General features: G+C 40.7%; 1 protein-coding gene across 4 annotated transcripts in view; it reads left to right on the top strand.

The window, feature by feature from the left end:
- PTPDC1 (protein tyrosine phosphatase domain containing 1) overlaps positions 1-22,526 on the top strand; it is an 81,717-nt gene that overhangs the window by 20,555 nt on the left and 38,636 nt on the right. For 3 of the 4 annotated variants that reach the window (XM_075549737.1, XM_075549735.1, XM_075549734.1), the window contains one exon: positions 21,589-21,760. In XM_075549737.1, the coding sequence (XP_075405852.1) occupies positions 21,589-21,760 (172 nt within the window). Of the gene's footprint in view, positions 1-21,588; positions 21,761-22,526 lie in introns of those variants that run through there. The other variant, XM_075549736.1, reaches the window with a different exon arrangement.

Raw genomic sequence — 22,526 nt, 5'->3', positions numbered from 1 at the left:
AAGTCTAATTCTTATTCAAGTCTACACCTTTACTCAAGTGTCTGAGTCATGCCCTTCTCAACTGACACCCTTGCTTGAAGTATCCTGTTAGCTTACCAGAGCAAAAAGAAGCGAGGCAAGTAGAGAAAGAGTATCTACTACCACCACGACAGAGTAATGGAGTGCATCCTTCAGACCTAGCTTCCGTGCTTGGAGAACCTCCCAGGTCCAGGGGAAAATTGATGCCATGACCCAAAAGCTGACAGAGAAAGCCTTCCCTAGAGCTGATGCTCTGAATCTGGGATGGAGCCTGCTCCATTATGAGAGAATAAATTTATTTCTTAAAGCCATCCAATTACAGTATTTTTGTTATAGTGGCGCTAGATAACTAGCACTAGACAGCTACTTAAATAGAGGGGTTTGGGTTTTGTTTCTTCATTTTTATACATCTCTAAGCATTAATAAATTGCTTTCTCTTTCCATTTATTTATTCACTTATTTCCATTTAATTTATTTTATTTAAAGAGAATATTTTACTACCATTTATTTTGATGCTTTAACTACTGACACATTTCCTTTGCTAATGCTTAATTTTCCCTAATTTTTACAGGATATTTTTACTGAACACTGAATTTCCATTGACAGCTTTGTGTTCTGTTTTATTTTGTTTTGTTTTTCTCAAAATGCCTGAAAACTGTTTTGCCACTTCCATCTAGCCCTTATTGATGCATATGATAAACCCAAAACACAAAACCTACTACCATCAAGCCAATGATTCTTACATCAGAAAGTGATCCTTTCTGAGATTGTAAATCTTTCTCTCTTTTTCCTACCACAGAACAGCTGGTGGGTTTGAACTGCCTACCAAACCGACAATACCAGGGTTTCTTATAAAGCTACCAGCCTCCTCTTAATTCAAACCAAAAACAAGCTCACTGCCATCACGTCAATTCTGATTCAGGACAGGGTAGAACTGCCTCTGTGGGTTTCTAGGACTGTAACTCTTTACAGGAATAGAAAACCATGTCTTTCTCCCATTGAAAAACTGTTGGGTTCTAAAGTGGTGGAAGGGTGAAAAAGCAAAACAACAAAAACTAGTACATGCCTGCCCTTGTAACCCTTGCCCAGAACAGAAACTGTGGGAATAAGGTTATGTTTTTATCTACACTACCCTAGAGTGGAGTATCCACCACGCTGAAATGGGAATGTAGGAAAAGAAGTGAGGTCATGATTCAAATACTACAGACTCACTGTTCTTACTGAGATTTAGTAGATCTGTGTGTTACGTCAGTCTGGTTTTCTAGAGAGAGAAAGCTAGTGACAATCATATATGTATAAGAAAGAAATTTATATCAAGAAAGCAGCCCACACAGTCACAGAGTGGGCAAGCATAATTTGACTCAGGTCAGTGAGTCAAATGCTATCCTGGAGACCCTTCCTAACTCCTCGGCTGCCAGCCAATGAGCCAGGAAGCAAGAGAGAATTAGGAAGCAAGCTGGTGGAGGTTAAGTCAAATGGATCCAATATAGTCCAGCAACATGGCAGGCTGCTGACAGCTCCCAGGGTCATCAGAACACATCTCAAGCTGCTGGCCTATGTCCCAGAAGCCAGACACATGATCCAGACTTGTAGGAAGAAGAAAGAGCGAGTTCTCCACTGTGCCTATTTATAGGTACGCAAAAGACACACCCCAAAGGATATCTCATTGGGATGTGACCTGCACCTTTTGGGGGAGGTCTTACTGACGAACTCTTGAGGATCCTGGCCCAGTTCCATTGACCCAAAACATGTGGTGTAAAGAATTTATGTCTATCTAATGTAATGTGATCATTCTCTTGTTTCTTGCAACGGTAACTAAACCCTTGGACTTTTCTGAGTAATTGGGGTAAGGATATTTTTGTTATCTAAACCACACCTGATGATTTGTGTTAACAACTGGGCACTTGCCAGACCAGAGAAATTACCCTATAGCTGATATCAACTAACCCCCAGTAGACAGTCAGGCCTCACTCAGGCCTGCATTAATAATGACATCAATGAAGCTGCTGAACATGGAGGATTCAAGAATTTCTTGGTTGATTAAGGACTCTCTGGGACATAGAAGCTCCACATTAAGGGACCTCCAAGCCATCTTCCTTATGATGATCCCGATTTGTGTCTTTTTGTTATAATACATCTATCCCAAGTAGTGGCTTTCTATAAATTCTGTGAGTCAATCCATTGAATTTTCAAAGTCAAAGGAGCAGAGGGAGCCAGTTGGTGAAAGTGATGAAGTCTATGAGCAGACCCTGAGCTAGCTGAAGATAGTGGGGAAACCCTGAATCTGGCCAGCAGGCGAGAAATCTGGGGCACTGTGTAGACTCCTCAGATTTGCAGCTGGCGTCTGCCTATTTGATAATCTTAAGAATGGCATTCATTCAACTTTTGAGACCGGCCTACTTCTGGATAGTTGGAGTAAGAGAAGATGTTTTGTGGGTAGTTTGTGTCAGAGATGATGGAGAAGTGGGAAAGTGGGGATTTGACTATTCCTTACATTCTGGGATCAGATATATGCTGATACTTATTCACAAAGTACTCAAAAACTCATTACATCAAGTTAATGCTGACTCATAGTGGCCCTTGTGGGTTTTCAAGACTAACTGCTTTTACAGGAGTAGTAAGCCCAGTCTTTCTCCCACAGAGCTGCTGGTGGTTTTGAACTGCCGACCACACAGATTGCAGCCCAGTACATAACCACTGTCACCAGGGATTCACAAAGTAGATCTTTGATTAACTGTTTCTACATTTGCTCTCTCCCCTTAGAGGAATTTCCAGAGGCTTTATATGTTATTTTGTTTTGTGTTGTGTTGTTCACTGGCTACACTGGATTCACTGGAAAGTCTTGTCTGAAACTCTTCATGCTGCCATTCTGGAGCAAGTCCCTCTGTAGACTTCTTGATCCTCAGGTTTTTCATTTGAAACGCTGGAATAACACACTTACTAGTAGTATAACATAAAATGAAAAACAATATACATATTAAGCCCAGTTCATGATAGGTACTCAAGAGGTGTCTTTGTCTTTGTTGTTGCTCCTTTATTTATTGTTATTGTTTTTTCCTCTGTGTTAAAATTAAAAGTTGGGGTGAAGGGAGCTGATACCAAGAACTCAATAGAAAATAAATGTTTAGGAAATAATGATGGCAACATATGTACAAATTGATAAAATTGATGTATAGATTGTTTTAAGAACTGTAGGAGACCCCAATAAAATCTTTTCATTAAAAAAATTAAAAGTTAAAAATATAAAATTAATTATTAAATAAGCAGATTAAATATTTCTTTATGTGATCTAAGAGAAAAGATAAGGGAAGTTTCTCTTATACTGGGTTCTCTGGAGAAACAAAGCCAGTAAAGCTTAGACTATGTATATAGAGAGATTTATCTAAAGGATATGGCTCAAGCTGCTATAGAGGCTGGCAGGTTCCTAGTCCCTGGGTCAGATGGCAGGTGCCCTGACTCATGTAGCTGCAGCAGCTAATGGACCCCAGATCGGCAGTTCAGAGAGCTGGCTGCTGGCTACAGAGCTAAATGAAGCCAAGGTCCGGAGGTAAGATTGCAGGCTGCTGGCTTACAGGATGCAGAAGCAAATAACTCCCAGGATTTGCAGCAAATGTAGCAGACTGTTGACAAAAGCCCAAAGAACCAAAGGCCAGATGATGATGAGCCAGATGCAGGATCTAGTGAGCAAAAATTCAGAGGGCTTTGCCAGAGCATCCACATATATTTTAGAAATAGGCCATACATCCCAGGACACTCCTTTCAATGGATTGGCTGCTCGTAGCAGATCTCACCACAGTAGTAATTACACTGATCAGATTTCATCTCATAATGGTTGATGACTACTAACATCATAACTGCCAAACCATTAAGAATCATATCCCAGCCAATGTCTTTATGTTACATGAAGAAATAGAGAGAAGGTAAATTGAAAGACAGGACACGGAGCTTGAACAAGCAAAGCAAATACAAAAGTGCATGGAGGGGAGTAAGAATTTAGAAGAATTAAATAAACAATTTGTAGAATATTGTTTCTTAAGCTATCATCGCTATAAATTTATGAGTCATAATTTTATAACTAAAGCAATAAATAATGTCATTTTTCAATATTTGCATTCTGGCCATGTGCCATTAAGTTGAGCCAACTCTTGCCCATGGGCCTCTAGATTTTCTACCAATTATTCATATGCAACTTGGTCAGACTTTTCATTTCCTTTCCGATCATCAGTTACTAATGGATATTAGATATGTGCTCTATAAGATTAATTCAATGTATAAAGAGGAAAATTACTTATTTCAAAAATATCTTGGAGCTCCTAAATTCTAGCTAGAGAGACAGACTAACTGCTTGCCTTCCTAATTTCCTAGCATGCAAAACAAGCATCAAAATGGCAATTCTAGGTTTTTCATCAGTGTAATGGGGAGTGTTAGGAAAACATGTACGTGGATACATAACCCAGGTTTAGGAATTATGTCTGTTGACATTGAGACCTGCGAATACTTCCAAATTAATTCGGTTAATATGAGAGTAAATGTGTTCCTGAAAGAGGAAACAGTACTTGTGAAGGCCTAGAGGTAGAAAGAAGCATGGCATAACTGAAGAGCTAAACGATCATTACAGTTGGAACAGGGAAAGTGAAATGAAGACTAGCTAGAGAGGCTCCTAGAATAATGCCTTGTCCCTAAGAACAAAGGAAGCTTTTAAAGTAGTTAAAGTAGAACATTGACATGATTGGATTTACATTTTTAAAACGTCACTCTTGTTGAGCATGGATATACAATGATTTGCCATTGATAAGAATGGGGGCCCAATAAAGATCCTATTGCAATACCAGCAGTGTTCATAGAAATTGGATTTGATCGATACTTAAAACCTAAGAACTAGACTGATTGACTGACTGTAAGAAAATTAAGAGGAAAGTACCAAAGATAAACTCCCAGGTTTCAGAAATGCATAACTAGATTTATGATAGGACTGTTCATTAAGATATGAAACATTTCTGTTTATCTCGTAGCATGATTTGAGAAAGTAAAAGGATATCATGTTTTAATATTCAGATATGTTGAGTTTCAGAAATTTGTATTTGCTATCTTCACATTGAGATAACTATTAAGCAACGAGATAAAATTCTGCAGCTCAAAGGACTGCTAAAAGCTAGTAAAATTTGATGGCAATTAAATCCAAAGGGAGCACAGAGATAGAAAGCATGGAATGAAACGATGTTCAAGAACTTAGCTAAGCCCTCCTGAAATGCCTCCATTTGCAAGGAAGAGGAAGGGAAGTCGCCAAAGGAAAAATTAAAGAGTCACACAGAGAAAACCCAAAGAGTGTAGACCCCAATGCATGAGAATATTTCCAAGAGGTAGGAATCTCTTCTTTTCTCTTCCCTTCCTGGACACTTTAGTGCAGCAGTCCCGGGGTAGTGTCAGGGAGAGAGGGAAGGGAAACGCTGCAGTGCTGGAGTCCAGTATGGGTAGGGGACAGGGTGTCAGCACTCAAGCAGCGTGAGGGGAATATTCAGAGTGTTGTGGGAGAGGGCCAGTTGGTGTTAAAATAGGATAAAGAAAGTTGGAGAGTGGAGGTATGTCTGATCTCTGCCTCACAGGAATCATCCTGAGGCAGATGTTGAATTGACTTCTCCTTCACCCTTGTGTAAGCTGGAGATCAGATGTGACCCCCACACTATTCCTTCAGCACATTACCCTTCTTTTACCAATCGAAAAGTTCTCTAAGACTTCATTTTCTGCCCCCCTTTTTTTTGGCCAGTCTTGCATGAAAGACTAAAGCATGCTTCCTGAGGCTTGTTAATGCTAACTTACCAGGTGAGTCTTTATGCTCTATCCAGCCATCACTTTGACAGCACAAATCCTCAGCTATGACCTAGAAGTCTCAGATCAAGGCATCTCAATATAAGGGTTATTTCTCAGGAACTAAGGACAAGGGCCATCTTATTTTGGACAAAACTAAGTGAGTAACTGACCTGGTACTGAGTGCTAGACCCAATATAGAAGCCTGCTGTACTATAAGGTATCAGGAATTGTTGAAGGTCGGGAAGGAGCTCTTGTTGGTAAGGTGGCCCTGCATGGAATATCAAAACACAAATAGGTGAGGAAGGCAACCACAAAGATGGGTAGCGACAGGAGCCTGTTTGAAGTATTTACCATCCAAATGGGTTTAGAGAGCATCCAGATAGGGAATGGGCAGTGGCCACCTTTTTACCAATTCTGACACTAACTGTCCCTTCCTCAGCACTCTCAACTTTGAAATAATGTGCTCCAATGTCCATGCAGAATTCACCGACCATATCACAATTGTGTAATGTATTAGGGAAGTTAACAGTTCAGGATCAGAAACACTTAATACATCGTTCTCGTGTCAGGACAGCCTCTTCTCAGCCGTGCCCCTTTCTGCTCTTCGACCTCTCAGTCATCCAGCCCATTGGCCTCTGCTTTGCTTGGGCAATGTTACAAAGCTTTTTAGTGCTACTGATGAAGTCCCAAAAGGCACACCACTTTTCTACAAGCCTCAGCCACTCAACTCTACCTCTATAGGTCAGCAAACCTAACTTCTCCAATTAAGTGCATGGAGGCACCCCACTCTACAACTGAGCTTCCTGCCCAAAGACACTCAGCTTTATTTGCTCCAAAGGGCAGGAAGCCTAGCACACTGTCTCATGTTCTTATTCTTGGTTCTGCTGTTGATACTCCTCTGCCACTTCTCAGATGTCAGAGCTTGCTTTTCTTGGATTGAGGAGGTTCGGTGCACAGGGACCTGAGTCCAACTGATGTGCTCCATGCCTGGCTCTTCTTTCTTGATGGTAGTGATCCCCTACTCCATCTATGGGACGGTTTATTTTAAACAGCAAGATGTCAGGACTGGCCAATCCTCTCATTAGGGTTTCACACAACTTATTTACATGGTCTGACCCCATAAGAGTGCCATGTGCCTTATTTATATTGTTAGCAAGCTATACCCTCTTCCTGTTTCTGAGATGGCTTATTTTATGCCCAGCAGAATAGCAGAATTGGACAATCCCCTCCTTGTGTTGTTGTTAGATGCCATTGAGTTGATCTGACACTTAGCCACCCTGTTCACAATAGAAAAAAACACTACACAGTCCTCACAATTGTTCCTATGCCTGAACCCATTGAAGCAACCACTGTGTCAATCCATCTCATTGTGGGCCTTCCTCTTTTTCACCAGCCTTCCACTTTACCAAGCATGATAGCCTTCTTTAGGGATTGGTCTCTCCTGACAATGTGTCCAAAGTATGTAAGACAAAATTGCCATCCTTGCCTCTAAGGAGCACTCTGACCTTACTTCTTCCAATATAGATCGGTTTGTCTTTTTAGCAGGTCATGGTCCTTTCAATATTCTTCTCCAGCACCACAATTTCAAATGCATTAATTCTTTGGTCTTCCTCATTCAATGTCCAACTTTCATGATCCAATGGAGAATATTATGGCTTGAGCCAGGCACATCTTAGTCCTCAAAGTAACATCCTTGCTTACCAATATTCTAAGACAGTGGTTCTCAACCTGTGGGTCACGACCCTTTGGAAGTCATATGACCCTTTCACAGGAGTCACCAGATTCATAACAGTAGCAAAATTACATGGAAGAAGCACAGAAGAAGGCTGTGTGCTCACCTCCCTGATATGATCACTGAGGACAAATGGGTACATAAGGAAATGCGAAGAAAGCTGATGGTGCCCGGTTATCAAAAGGTATAGCGTCTGGGGTCTTACAGGATTGAAGGTAAACAAACAGCCATCTAGCTCAGAAGCAACAAAGCCCACATGAAGAAGCACACCAGCCTGTGTGATCACGGGGTGTCAAAGGGATCAGGAAAAAAAAATCTTACCATAGTGAATGCAGGTGGGAGTGCAGAGTGGAGACCCAAAGCCCATTTGTCGGCCATTGGACATCTCCTTACAGAAGGGTTTCAGGGAGGACATGAGCCAGATGGTGCGATGTAGCAACAATGAAACATACAACTTTCCTCTAGTTCTAAATGTTTCCACCCTCCCCCCACCCCCACTATCATGATCCCAATTCTACCTTACAAATCTGGCTAGACCAGAGGATGTATACTGGTACAGATGGGAGCCAGAAACACAGGGAATCCAGGAAGGATGATCCCTTCAGGACCAGTGGTGTTAGTGGTGATACTAGGAAGGTGGAGGGAGGGTGGGTTGGAAGGGGGGAACTGATTACAAGGATCTACGTATGACCTCCTCCCTGGGGGACAGATGGCAGAGGAATGGGTGAAGAGAGACGTCATACAGAACAAGATATGACAAAATAATTGTAAATTATCAAGAGTCCTTGGGGGAGGGGGAACAGGGAGGGAGGATATAAAATGAGCTGATGCCAGGGACTTGGGTGGAGAGCAAATGTTTTGAGAATGATGAGGCCAATGAATGTACAAATGTGCTTTGCACAATTGATGTATGTATGGATTGTGACGAGTTATATGAGCCCCTAATAAAACGATGAAAAAAAAAGAAAAGAAAATGAGGAGCTGATACCAAGGGCTCAAGTAGAAAGCAAATGTTTTGAGAATGATGATGGCAAAAATGTACAAACGTGTTTGACATACAATGGGAGTATGTATGGATTGTGATGAGTTGTGTAAGCCCCCAATAAAATCATTATTTTAAAAATTACAGTTATGAAGTAACAATGAAAATCATTTTATGGTTGGGGGTCACCACAACACGAGGAGCTGTATTAACGGGTCGCAGCATTAGGAAGGTTGAGAACCACTGCTCTAAGAGGTCTTAGCCAGCAGATTTACCTAATGCAATACGTCTTTTGATCTCTTGATTGCTGCTTCCATGAGCATTGATTTTGGATCCAAGTGAGTTAAAATACTTGATAACTTCAGCCTATTTTCCATGTATTATGATATTATCTGTTGATCCAGTTGTGAGGATTTGGGTCTTCTTTACATTGAATTATAATCTATGCTGAAGGCTGCAATCCTGGGTCTTCATCAGCAAGTGTTCCAATCCCTCCTTACTTTCAGCCAGCAAGGTTGTGTCATCAGCATACCACAAGTTGTTAATAACCCTTCTTCCAATCCTGATGCCACACTCTGCTTCATATAATCTAGCTTCTCCTATAATTTGTTCAGCATACAGATTGAACAAGTGTGGTGAGAGGATACAATCCTGACACACACCTTCCTGATTTTAAACAATGCAGTATTCCCTTATTCTGTTCGCACAACTGCCTCTTCATCCATGTAAAAGTTCCTCATGAGCACAATTAAAGTGTTCTGAAATTCCTATTCTTCTCCCCTCCTTATAGCTCCAAGGTTTTGCAATACAATTAACCCAGTTACTAGTCACTCACAACTGAATTGTATAATTCTATAATTATATTATGCCACCATCTCACACCCATTTTACTTATTTGGCAGAGTTATAAAGACTACTTCTCTTCTTGGTTCAATAATTGGTTGCATGAGTACAGGTAGCCAGTGCAGTTATGGAGTTTATCAGGGAAATAATTGGTGCAAGTCGAGTTAAGGAATGCTATGGCATTGTTCTTCGATCAGGACAGATTATTCTCAGATGGGTCACAACAGGGAGTTGACAAGCATTTCTATGGGCATGCCCAAGCCCCTTAGCCCCTTGGCCTCTGCCCCTGCTTGGGCAAATATTTAGGTCAGCTAATAAAGACCCAAAGGTAAGCCATTCTACTAACAAACCTTCCTGAGGACATTCAGCTGTCTTACTCCATGGGCCAGGAAGCCCACTACTCTTGTCCTGTGCCCATTCTGCTACCTCTGTTGCCACCACTGCTTCACCTCTGCTTTTCACTGCCTCTTGCTGTGTCGGGTGTCATAGTTCTCTGTCTCCTAGTTCTAGGAGATTCAGCACAGTAATCTCATATCTAAATGATATGTCCCACTCCTGGTTCTTATTTCTTGATGATGTGAGATCCCCCTTTCCATCTCTGAGATGACTTATTTTAGACCTAGCAGTATGGCAGAACTGGCCAATCCTCTAGTTAGGGTTACAAAAAATTTGGCTAGAAAACTCACTGCCATGAAGTCGATGCAAACTCATAGCAACCCTATAGGACAGAGTAGAACTACCTTTATGGGTTTCCAAGACTGTAACTGTTCATGGGAGTAGAAAACCGTCTTTCTCCCAAGGAGCAGCTTGTGGTTTTTAACTGCTGGCCTCTTGGATTACAGTCCAATGCATAACCACTACCCCACCTGGGCTCAATATGGCTAGAAGGGCCATATCAAATAGTTTACAGCACTACAGTGTTCTATTTTCTGCTAAGACTTTTCAGTATTTTAACTGATCACTTATAGAGATTAAAGAGGAAAAGACTGAAGTAATATAGGAAAATTAGTGGAGGCCAGTTGGGTTTGACCTTAGCCCCACCACTGTCTCTGCCAGATCAGGAACCATTTGGAGCTGGCACAGGGGCTTTATCTCAACAGAGCCACAGCTTGCCGCCACCTCGGGGCAGGGATTAAACCCTTGCAGCCCATGGTCAGGGATCGGGGTTCAGCTACATTGTTACTTTTGTTTCCCTCTTTTCTCTCCATCCCCCCACAGTCTCAGCAGGCTTAGTTTTGTTTGTTTGTTTTTCGCTCTTTGTCTCTACCCTGATCTCACACTACCCTGATCCCACACGCAGCAACTGCGGACCTCCAGACCATTCCCCTTAGCCTAGGGCATCTACCCCTGGCTCACACTCAGTTAGGTGAGCTCCATCCTGTGCAGCCTGAGGCTGGGGAAACCCTGCCCAGCTTTCACCAGGGGTTATTCCACTCAACTTCTTCCAGGGAATTCCTGCCTATGTGGCTGGGGGAGCTCCTATTTGTTCACTGTGGGTCAGTGTGACTGAGGGAACTTCCTCCGCCTATCTTAGTGTCTCACATAGCCTAAGAAAGCTCGGCCAACAACATTCCCAATGTTCCACACTGTTGCAAGAACCTCTGCCTGACCTCCATAGTGATCTACCTGACCAGGGCAATTCCGCCTACCATTCACGGTGTTCTACCCCAAAGCAGGCAACCCATCAACCTTCTGAGGCACTCCCCTTGAGAGTGAAGCCACAGGAGGATAAATTGGTAAGCTAATTCCATAGTGAAATTAGCTGCAGGCAGTTCGAAGAAGCATTCCTACGAGTCTCCCAGAGAGAGTCAGTGCTCAATGATTCTGGAAAATGGCACCTGGCTCCTTTAAAAAAAATGCTGTGCAAACAGCAGTCAGCCCTGACCTCAACAAAAAAAGCAGGATAAACCAAAAGGCAGTGTCAGAAGAGGTCCTGAACCTAACAATATGCATAGAAGAAGCAGACATTGAGCTGCCACAGAAAGAATTTTCAGAATACTGCTTAAAGTAATACAGAATATGAGGGAAACAATACAGTAAAAGGAAATGATAGAGGAGATAAAGGCCATATACTAAAGGGAAATACAAGAGCTTAGGGAGGAGATAACAAAAACCAGTAGCAGACTCACGGACATCGAGAATCAATTGGAGGAAGCAGAGGACTGTACCAGTGCCTTGGAGGACAGCCAAGGAAACTTTCACAAATGCGAACAAAAATCTAATAAGATCATCAGAGAAGTTGAAGGCAACCTAAGAGCTATGTCTGATGCTATGAAGAGGAACAACATCAGAATAATGGGATTATCAGAGGAATGCACAACATAGAAGTCATCTGCAATAGTGAGAGAATTCTTGCAAGAAAATTCCCCAGCTTAATGAATGGATGTGGGAAGCCGCAGCTCTCGCCGCCATTACAAGATGGCGCCTGGCAGTCAGGGCGGTGGCCCAGTTAAGTGGTAAACAACCACTTAGAGCATGTGCACTGTTTAGATGACGTCATAACTCCACCCTGGAGTATGCTAATAAGGGTTCTGGCGAACACACCAATCAATGCACAGCACGTCCCCATAGAGCGCATATAAGCAGCAGTAGTTTGGGGCTTCGGGGTCTTTTTCCGCATCTGCAAATCAAACCCGCATTAAACGCCTGTGGAAGAATCCTGTTGTGGCGCGTCCTTCTTGCTGACGAGACTGAGCGTGCGACAAATGGAAACCAGGCAACCATTCAGGAGGCTGAAAAAACACCAGATAGACTGAATCCCAAAAGTCACTAAGGCACATAATAGTTAAACTATCCAACTTTGAGATAAAGTAGAAAAATCATGAGAGCAACTAGCGAAAAGCAATCACATATAAAGCGAAAAGCAATATAAAGCGAAAAGCATATAAAGCGAAAATCACATATATAGCGAAAAGCAATCACATATAAAGGTTCCCAAATAATAATGTGCTCAGACCTATCAGAAGAAACTGTAAAGAAAAGGAGTAGAGTAACATATTCCAAAAATTGAAGGAAAATAACGCAAACCCAAGAATACTCTACCAAGCCAATTATTGATCAAGATAGAAGGAGAAGTAAGATTCTTCCCAGACAAGGAAAAACTCAATACATTAAAAGAAACCCAGCCCTACAAAAGATCCTTGCCAACCCAGTATGGGCAGAAGAACAACACACACCAAGCATAAATAAGAGACCACCACATAGAGCAACCTCACTGAGAGGGCAGCAAAGAGAAAACAGACCCCAAGATAGCATTGGCTTAAGGATGGAAAGAAGTCAAGAATGATACAAACACATACACACACACACACACCACACTAATAAGAAAGGAAGGTAGGAAAATGCCCAACACAATAGATATAAGATGACATAACAGAGTCCACAGAAGTAGATAATAATCCTATCAATGGACTGAACTCAGGCATTAAAAGACTGAGGCTAGCAGACTGGCTTAGAAAACACAACCCATCAATCACTACTTGCAGGAGACACATATCAGGGCTACAGAAAAATATAGGCTGAGAATCAAAAGCTGGAGAAAGGCATATCAAGCTAATAGCAATTCAATAAAAGCAGGAGTTGCAATCCTAATCTCAGATAAAATTGAGCTCAAAGTGCAAACCATAAAAAGAGATAAGGAGGGACACCATATAATGTTCAAGGGAACAGTAAACAAAGAACCACTAAGCATTGTAAACATATATTCCCCAAAAGAGAGACCCGCTGAATATGTCAAACACTCCAAAAGATGAAAAAAGAAATCACAGCATCAACAATTATAGTTGGTAACTTCAAAATACCACTCTCCGAGAAAGATAGATCACAGGGAAAGAAACTCACCAAGGAGGCTAGAGATCTAAACACTACAATTAAGAGAATTTGACCTGATATTTACAGAGCTTTTCATCCAAATACAAAAAAATTTCACATTCTTTTCAAGCTCGCATGGCAAATTTTCAGAGATAGACCACAACTGGGGCATAAGGTGAATCTAAATAAATTTAAGGACATTGCTATCATATAGATTTCTCTCTGACCACTGTGCCATAAGGCTGGAAATCAAATGTAAGATGAACAAAACAAGAGCAAGCAATTGGAGGATGAATAACTCTCTGTTGCAAAAGGAGAGAATACTGGTACAAATCAGAGATGACATTAGGAAATTTTTAGAAACCAACAAGAATGAGAACATGATGTACCAAAACTTATGGGACACAGCAAAGGCAGTTATCAGAGGAAGTTTGATAGCAATACATGCACACATGAAAAAGGAAGCGAGACTCATGATTGATAAGCTGGTGCAAAATTTACAACTAGAGCATGGTCTGCAGGACAATCCTACTAATAGCAAAAGAAAAGAAATTATAAAAATCAGGGCTGAGATTCAGGAGAGGGAAAATAAGAAAACTATGTGAAAAATTAATGCTGCTAAAAGTTGGTTTTTGAAAGGATAAACAGAATTGACATGCCGCTAGCAAACCAAACCAACGAAAAGAGGGAACAAATTTCAGTAACAAGGATAAGGGATGAAAGGGGACATTACAACAGACCCTAATGAAATCAAAAGGATAATTTCACAGTAATACGAAGGGTTGTATTCCAATGAATCCAACAACTTGGAAGACATGGACAAATTCTTGGAAAAACAATCCCTCCCTAGACTATCCCCACAGGACATCAAGAATCTCAACAGACCCATAGCAATTGGTGAACTAGATAAGTTTATCAAAGGATTACCAACCAAAAAATCTCCTGGGCTAGATGGCTTCACAAAAGAATTTCTACCAAGCATTCAGGGAAGACCTAACACCAGTCCTACACAAACTCTTCCAGAACAGAAAAAGATGGCAAACTCCTGAACACCTTCTATGATGCTAGTATTACTCTGATACCAAAACCAGTTAAGGATCCCACAAGAATGGAGAACCACAGACCAACATCACTAATGAACATCAATGCAAAAATCCTTAACAAAATCCTGGCCAATAGAATACAAAAGTATATAAAATAAATAAGTCACCATGACCAAGTAGGATTCATACCAGGGATGCAGAGATGGTTCATCATACAAAAAGACCATTAGTGTGAGGTGACCAGACGTCCTGCTTCTGGTAGGACAGTCCCGATTTTTAATAATTTTTCCCACGTCCAGCGGTGTTTTTAAAAAGTCCTGATTTTGGAAAGAATGCACGACAAGCTAGGGTATACGGTTTTTGGCTGCCATGTGGCTCTTTCGCCAGGATATGAGTTTTATCAATGGTGTCCCGCTTTACCAATGTTAAAATCTGGTCATTTTACATTAGTATCAGTCGCCATACTGACATGATAAACTATATGGACCACATAATAATATCAATAGATGCCGAAAAAGCATTCTACAACATCCAACACCAATTCCTTTTTAAGATACTTGAGAAGATAGGAATGGAAGGAAAATTCCTCAAAATAATAAAAGCTATATATGAAAAACCACCAGCCAACGTGGTAATCAATGGAGAAAAGACTAACACAATCCCACTGAAAAGGGGGACCAGAAAGGGTGACCCTCATCCCACTTTTATTTAACATCGTATTGGAGGTTTTGGCCAACAACATAAGACAAAGAAAGGACATCAAAGTAATTCATCTGGGGAAGAAAGAGGTGAAGCTATCGTTATTTGTAGATGTGGCATTATATATGGAGAGTCCCAAAAGTTACACAAGGGGAGTACTGGAAGCAGTAGAGTTTGGCAGAGTGGCAGGATTCAAGATCAACAAACAGAAGTCCATTGGACTGCTATACACATCGGATAAGACTACATAAGAGGAGATCAAAAAGGTGGTACTCTTCACAATAGCCAAGCACAAATTGAAATATATATGGATATACCTGACTAAAAGAACAAAAGATCTATATGAGGAAAACTATAGAACACTATTACAAGAAACCAAGAGTGACCTCAGCAAATGGAAGAATATCCCATGCTTGTGTATTGGAAGACTCAATATAGTAAAGATGTTCTGTCCAAGGCACTATATAAGTTTAATGCAATCATGATACAATTACCCTCATCTTTCTTCAAATAAATGGAAAAACTGATTAACAACGTTATATGGAGAGGGAAGAAGCCCAGAATTAGCAGAGAACTCCTCAAGAAGAAGGACACCGTGGGAGGGCTTGCTTTACCTGATTTTAGCACATACTATACAGCCACAGTTGTCAAAACCACATGGCATTGGTACAATGACAGATACTCAGACCAATGGAAAAGAATTGAAACACCCAGAAATAAAATCATCAGCATACAGACAACTGATTTTTAGTAAGGACCAAAAAAATATCAAATAGGAAGCAGATGCCCTCTTCAACAAGTGGTTCTGGAAAAAATGGATATTTACCTGCAGAAAAATGAAGCAAGACCCTTATCTCACTCCATGCACAAGAATAAACCCAAGGTGGATCACAGACCTCAAGGTAAAACCTGAAACTATTAGGGCCATCAGTGAGGGAATTGGGACCACCCTGAGAACTCTGGCACAGGTAATGCATAAGCTATCAGTAATAGAGAAAGACACAAACACACAGGAAGCACAAATTGACAAGTGGGATATCCTGAAGATCAAACTCCATTGTACATTGTTCAACAAGAAAGTAATAAGAGATTCCACAGACTGGGAGGAAACATCTTTGGCAATGACACATCAGACAAAGGCCTTATTACTAAAATCTACAATACTCTGCTAGCTTCCAAAAAGAAAAAAAAATTAATTGCCCACTGAGGTTGTGGGCAAAAGAACTGAACAGAAGTTCACAGGGGCAGAAATCTGAATGGCCAATAAACATATGAGAAAATGTTCCCTATCTTTAGCCATGACAGAAATGCAAATCAAAACAATAATTAGATACCACCTAACACCCTCAAAAAAAGCCCAATTCAAAAAATGAGAAAGCAACAAGTGTTGGAGAGGCTGTGGGGAGACAGGAACTCTCATTCACTGCTGGTGGTCCCGTAGGTACGTATAGCCAATATGTAAATTGATCTGGCGATATCTTAAAACAGATGGAAATCGAACTACCATGCAACCCAGCAATCCCACTATTGGGCATGTACCCAGAAGAGGCAAGAAACAAACCATGGCCAGATATCTGTTCTCCATTGTTCATCGTGGCACAGTTCACAATTGCAAGGATTTGGAAAGAACCCAAATGTCCATCAACAGACGAATGGATTAAGAAACTGTGGTACATACTTACAATGGAGTACTATGCATCACTAAAAAACAGTGATGAACGTATGAAGCACATCGCCGCATGGAATGAACTAGAGGAAATTATGCTAAGTGATGTGAGCCAAGCACAAAAAGACAAGTACAACATGAGTCCGCTGGGTTAAGTTTAAAAGAAAAATGCAATGGGGTGTAGGGAAAAAGCTACTGTATACAAACATTCCTGGGGTGAGGACCAGGTAATATGTTAGGGGCCAGACCGAATCCAGGGATACATATGGTAGCCAACTAAAAAGGATGGGGGGGAAAGGAAAAGATTTTAAAGAAATGGGAAGCAGGGGAACAGGGCACTACCCAACCCAAGGGGATGGTATTGTTTATATCTCCACAGAGAAAGTGGGACCAGACTTCAACCCAGTGCTCCAAGATGTGAATGCAACATACCAGCATGGAGTAGGGAACCAGTGGAGAGGTCTGAGGGGCTGGCCCCAATCAAAACTAGGTGGACACCTGCCTCTCCCTCCAGAAGAATTTATTTCAGAGGACAGCACTGAAGCTGCAGCTCAGGGAGAGGGACATGTTTGATCAGAGCATATGGGAGCAAATAATGGGGGAAGAAGAGAGAGTGGAGCACAACCTGGCCCACCAAGCCTTGAGGATGATATTCCCACTCAGAGCAACCAATCCACAGAGAAGATCATATGGCCGTCCCCACTATGAGGCATGACATCCCTCACTGACCCAGAGCCCTACAGGGGACTACACTGGAGATACAGTGTGGGAATTGTCCCAATCTGACCCCACCACACTGAAGCAAAACACTAAGGGCGTGCAACAGAACAGCAAGGGGAACAAACACAACAAAGTCCCCAGGGAATACCAAAATTAGACTTTGGGGCCAGGGCTTGGCGTCCCAACAGACTCGATTGGAAAACACTCCTAAAGGCCAACAGACAGTCCTTGATCTAACTACAGCCTTTTCTTTTGTGTTCTTGTTTGGTGTTTTGTTTTTTAGTCATTGGCTTTTTGTTCTTGTTTCATTTTGTTTTGTTCCTTTGGTTTGCTCTGTCCTGTTTTTGTGCATGTTATTATCTCCGCAGGTCTGTCTAAATAAGACAGGCTGGATGAACAATCTGGAGAATAAAACAACGGGACTAATGGTTCTGTGGGGGACATGGGAGAGGGGGAGGTGGGGTAAAAGGAAGTGTTAACCAACCCAGGGACACGGGAACAACAAGTGAACCAAATCGGTGGTGAGGAGGGTGTAGGAGGCCAGGTAGGGTGTGATCAAGGGAAATGTAATGAGAACTTGAAACATTTACTGATGAAGATCAAGGATTGCAGCCTTCAGTATGGATTAAAACTCTATTTAAAGGGAAAAAATCTTCACAACTGTACCAGAAGGTAACATCATGATAAATGCAGGAAAGATTGAAGTTGTCAAGGTTTTCATCTTGCTTGGATCCATACTCAGTGCTCATGGAAGCACAACTCATTGCACCAGGAAAATCTGCTGCATGAGACCTGAAAAGCAAGGATGTTACTTTGAGGACTAAGGTGTGCCTGATTCAAGCCATGGTATTTTTGCCTCATAGGCATGTGAAAGTTGGAATGAGGAAGATCAAAGGAGAATTGATGCTTTTGAATTACGGTCCAGATGAAGAACATTGCCAGTACTATGGCTACCAAAAGAGCAACAAATCTGTCTTGGAAGAAATACAGTCAGAACACTCCTTAGACGCAAGGATGATAAGGCTTCATCGCACATACTTTAGACATGTTATCGGGAGAGACCAGTCTGGAAAAAGACATCATTCTTGCTCATGTAGAAGGGCAATGAGAAAGCGGTAAACACTCGACAAGATGAGACAGTGGCTGCGACAATGGGCTCAAATATGAGAACAGTTGTGAGGACGGCACAGATCTGAGAAATGTGTCTTCTGGTTGGACACATTGAGGGAAACAAAAATAAAATGGTTTTATTTACAAAATAAGGAGTTCTGGTGGCACTGGATGTATATGACCTCCCTTGGCTGCTTACCGAAAAGGTGAAGGTTCTAGTTCACCAGCCAAACAGCAGGAGAAAGTACTCAGCTCCTGTAAGGATTTTCGCCTTGGAAACCCTAGGTAGGCAGTTCTCTTCAGTCTTACAAGATTACGGAGTCAGAATTGACTTGTCCAGAGTTCTGAAAACCTGTCTTAATTTCTAAACAGAAATCCTTGATTATAGCCTAAAGTCCAATAACTGAGGAATGATTAGATAAATTATGATGAAACAGTTTATTGGTTTGTTTGTTTGCTGTTCAGTTGGCTCTGGCTCATGGAAACCTGTACAGCAGAGTGAAATACTGCGTAGGACTGAGCTGTGTGCTTGAACCCATTTTGTGTGAGCACTGTGTGCCCTTCAACTGAGGGGCTCCTCTTTCAACATTTTATTGAACAATATTCTGTTCAATTCATAGAGTTCTCATTGGCTAATGATTGGAAATAGATAATAATGTTTCTGCCTTGTCTCTTATTCTTGACGCTCTGCTGAAACCTGTCCACTGTGAGTGATCTTGCTGGTATTTAAAATATCAATGGTATAGCCTCTAACATGACAGCAACAAGCAAACAACCAGAGTACAACAAAACAACAAACAGAAACATCTTCCACCCCTCATCAAGTAGCTTTCAGTAAACTTAAAAACACAGGCACTTTTTACTTTCCTTTAGCAGCAGATGTCCTTAGGTTTCAATTTACCAAACACGAAGCAAATATTTCAAACTGACTGATTGGGATTCCCTGGTTGTAATTTTTAATAACTTTATTTATAAAATGGAGCTTGCTGATTTTTCTGTCTCGCCTCAAAGGCTCTCCTAGTTAACCACCGTTAATAGCTTGCTGCTCATTATGCAGAATTATCTCTGACTCTCTCTTCTACCAGCATCCATCTCACTCCACCTCTGAAGTAGCCCTATCCGTCCTTTGTCTCTGTGTGCTACCACTGTCCTCCGTAGGATCTCAGACCTTCCTTTAGGGTTGTTGCTTCTCTTGGGCTGGGCTAGCCTTCTGGAATGTAGCATAATCTGAAGCACATACACTTGCTCAGCTTTCTGAGACTCCTCCTTAGCCAGTTAACAAATTAAAAACTCCGTAGAACATTTAGGCCCTTCTACTATCAGATTCCAATTGTCTTTCTCACCTTTGCGTCTATTCTTTCCTCTCATGTAATCACTTCTGCTAGTCAAAGTATTCTTTGTCACTCCTCCAGGCAAGAAAGTTACATTTCAGAAATGATTACATTTTTTCGGTTTTTTCCCATTGTACTCTACTATATAACACACACAAAAGAGGAGTTTGGGTACCAAATTTGGCTTTCATTGCCTGTCTTATATGTCCAAAATGAATATTTGTTGAAAATGGGGAAAGTGGTTTTAAAAGGAGCTTACTTAGCTCTACTGCTGTGGTAGTAAGTTGCTTCCAGTCTTCACATGGCTGAAATTCCATCTGCACACAATCTAGCATTAACAGAGAAGGAGGTGGATAATGTGCACAGTGGATGATTGTTCTACTTTCTGATTTCTTTATGCCCTTTATCCTCAAGTTTCTAACTCCCCCTCCTCCAGTTCCTTTTTACAATACCATACTTTTCTGCATATGTTCTGCCAAGACATTATTTAAGCTTCTTTTTTCTTCGTAGTCAGCAGCAAAAAGCAGAGAATTGTGGTTTTGGTATTTGAGAAGTATGTTTGCTGTAACCTTCAAAATCAACATATAACCAAGAATTGTGTTTTTCATATTCTTAAAGTTAAAAATTAAATACCTTTGGTCAATATATCAGCCCTGCAGATACCTTTATTTGTTAATAGTTGTACCAAGGAAAAACACAAAATGTGTTGGTTATTCAATTATATTTTAATAAATATTATGTTATCCAGTACACCCCACTTTAATGAAATTAACTTTTTAAATCTACCCTGTCACAAAGAAGAGATTATTTCCTAAAGTATCCAGAAACTAAGCCTTATAATATGTGTGAAAAGGTGATGTATGTATCATACAGATATTTTGGGGTAATACTCTGAGCAATCAGACCTTTTATGTGTGTTTGAAAAACAAAATAGAGTAGTCTTGATTTAGGAATTATCTATTTTATTCTTATCTGTATTGGAACAATTTCTCCAAAATGCCACTCATCAATATAGTATTTTGCCTCTACAGATCTAAATGGGAATTTAGATCTTTATCACCATGGAAACAAACCAACCTATCCTGAATAGCTGATTGATCATACAGCCTGATCATTATAACTTTTCCTCTGAACAGGCTGGGGGTTGAAATTGACTTTACTTCTCTTTCCTCCTTAGAGCCCCAAGTAACCATGCAGAAGCCCCCAATAAACTCTGGTGAATTTCAGCATCTTTTTCCAAGGCCAAAACTCTCCATATCAGCCCCCCTCCTATGACTGTAGAGCTACAGAATAGCAACTCTATGACCAGGATCTTCTCACCATCCTTCCTTTGGGTAATGGTGGCTGAGCCTCCATCAGTTGTGCAGAGGGAAAGCCAATTTTCCCCAGGAGAAAGAGTAAAATTTTGTTCACTTATACATCGCTCCACTATTGTATATATATTTAAGCAAAGTGACTAGTTTGTGTTGTGTTCTTACCTTTATAGACTTCAGCAGTTAAACCTGTGTTGTACTTTTTACAGTTTTCTATGCTGAGAATTTTAGTAGATATGAGAGATAAGTTCATCTTCTTTTGAGGGGTTTTATTATAAATGTAGCTCATAGAGTAATACAGTATAATTATAGCTTCTCTTTATTCTCAATATAATGTATAAATATTATTATATTAAGATATAGTGTACTTTTGATAAAAAGGAAACCGTTTTATTCGTGACAAAATGAAAGTACTTTAGAACTGGTCTATCATCTGAAATACTGAGCTAAATGAAAACTTTTTTCCATGTTAAAAGAATGGTATTTTGAATCTTTCCTTCTTTATTTTTCTAGGAAATTCAGGACGTCCCACACCACGGTACACAAAAGTTGGGGAGCGTTTACGACACGTCATTCCTGGACATGTAGCCTGTTCCATGACATGTGGTGGTAGAGCCTGCAAGTATGAAAACCCAGCCCGCTGGAGTGATCAGGAGCAAGCCATAAAGGGGGTGTACTCATCCTGGTAATTGACCCTGCTAGTCCTCCAGAGAAACCCTCTAGTGCTAAGTAAGATCCAGGAGTGAAAATATCTGTAATGCTGAGAAGCAGAGAAATGTTGAAGAAAGTATGAAAGTCAGAGTATCTTTCCTTTAACCCTGGGTTTGCCACTTTAGAAGCTGTGTGACCCTGGGCTACTCACACAGGCATTCTGAATCTTAATTGCTTTGTCTTTAAAATGGAAATAAAACATCATGTTTAAGTGAAATGGTCTTTGTACAGTGTCTTAAAAGAAATGAGTACTTTAGATAACTCTTAAATTTCATAAATTGCTACAAATAATAAGGATGTTATGCTGTAAATTTATGTATGAGGTATGAATATGTGAGGTAAATGAGTATCTTTTAAATTTTTCAATAGGTAAGTTTTTAGCCTCATTTTTATCGTGTTCTGTATTTTATATAAAAGGAAAACATTTTTACATGAATATACTTGGTCTATTATAATAGAACTGGTAAAAATTATCAGTTTAATGAACAAAAATGGTGGCTTACCCTGTTATTGTCTCTAGGTAGTATTAAAGTCAATATTTTCAGTCATATTGCTTTTTACTTAATTTTTCCTTTGACTTTTTATTCTTTAATAGGTTTGACACAGTAGCTACAACAATTGGCTTAAACTTAGCAATATCTTTTAAGGATGGTGCAAGTCTAGGCCGTGTTTCATTCTGTTGCACATGGGTTTGCTATGCTGTCAGAACTGACTCACCAGTACCTGACAACAACAGACTA

The sequence above is a fragment of the Tenrec ecaudatus genome, chromosome 5 (genome assembly GCF_050624435.1).
Source record: "Tenrec ecaudatus isolate mTenEca1 chromosome 5, mTenEca1.hap1, whole genome shotgun sequence".
NCBI lineage: Eukaryota > Metazoa > Chordata > Mammalia > Afrosoricida > Tenrecidae > Tenrec > Tenrec ecaudatus.
Note: the sequence above shows the minus strand (reverse complement) of the source record. Positions and strands in the feature narration are given on the sequence as shown.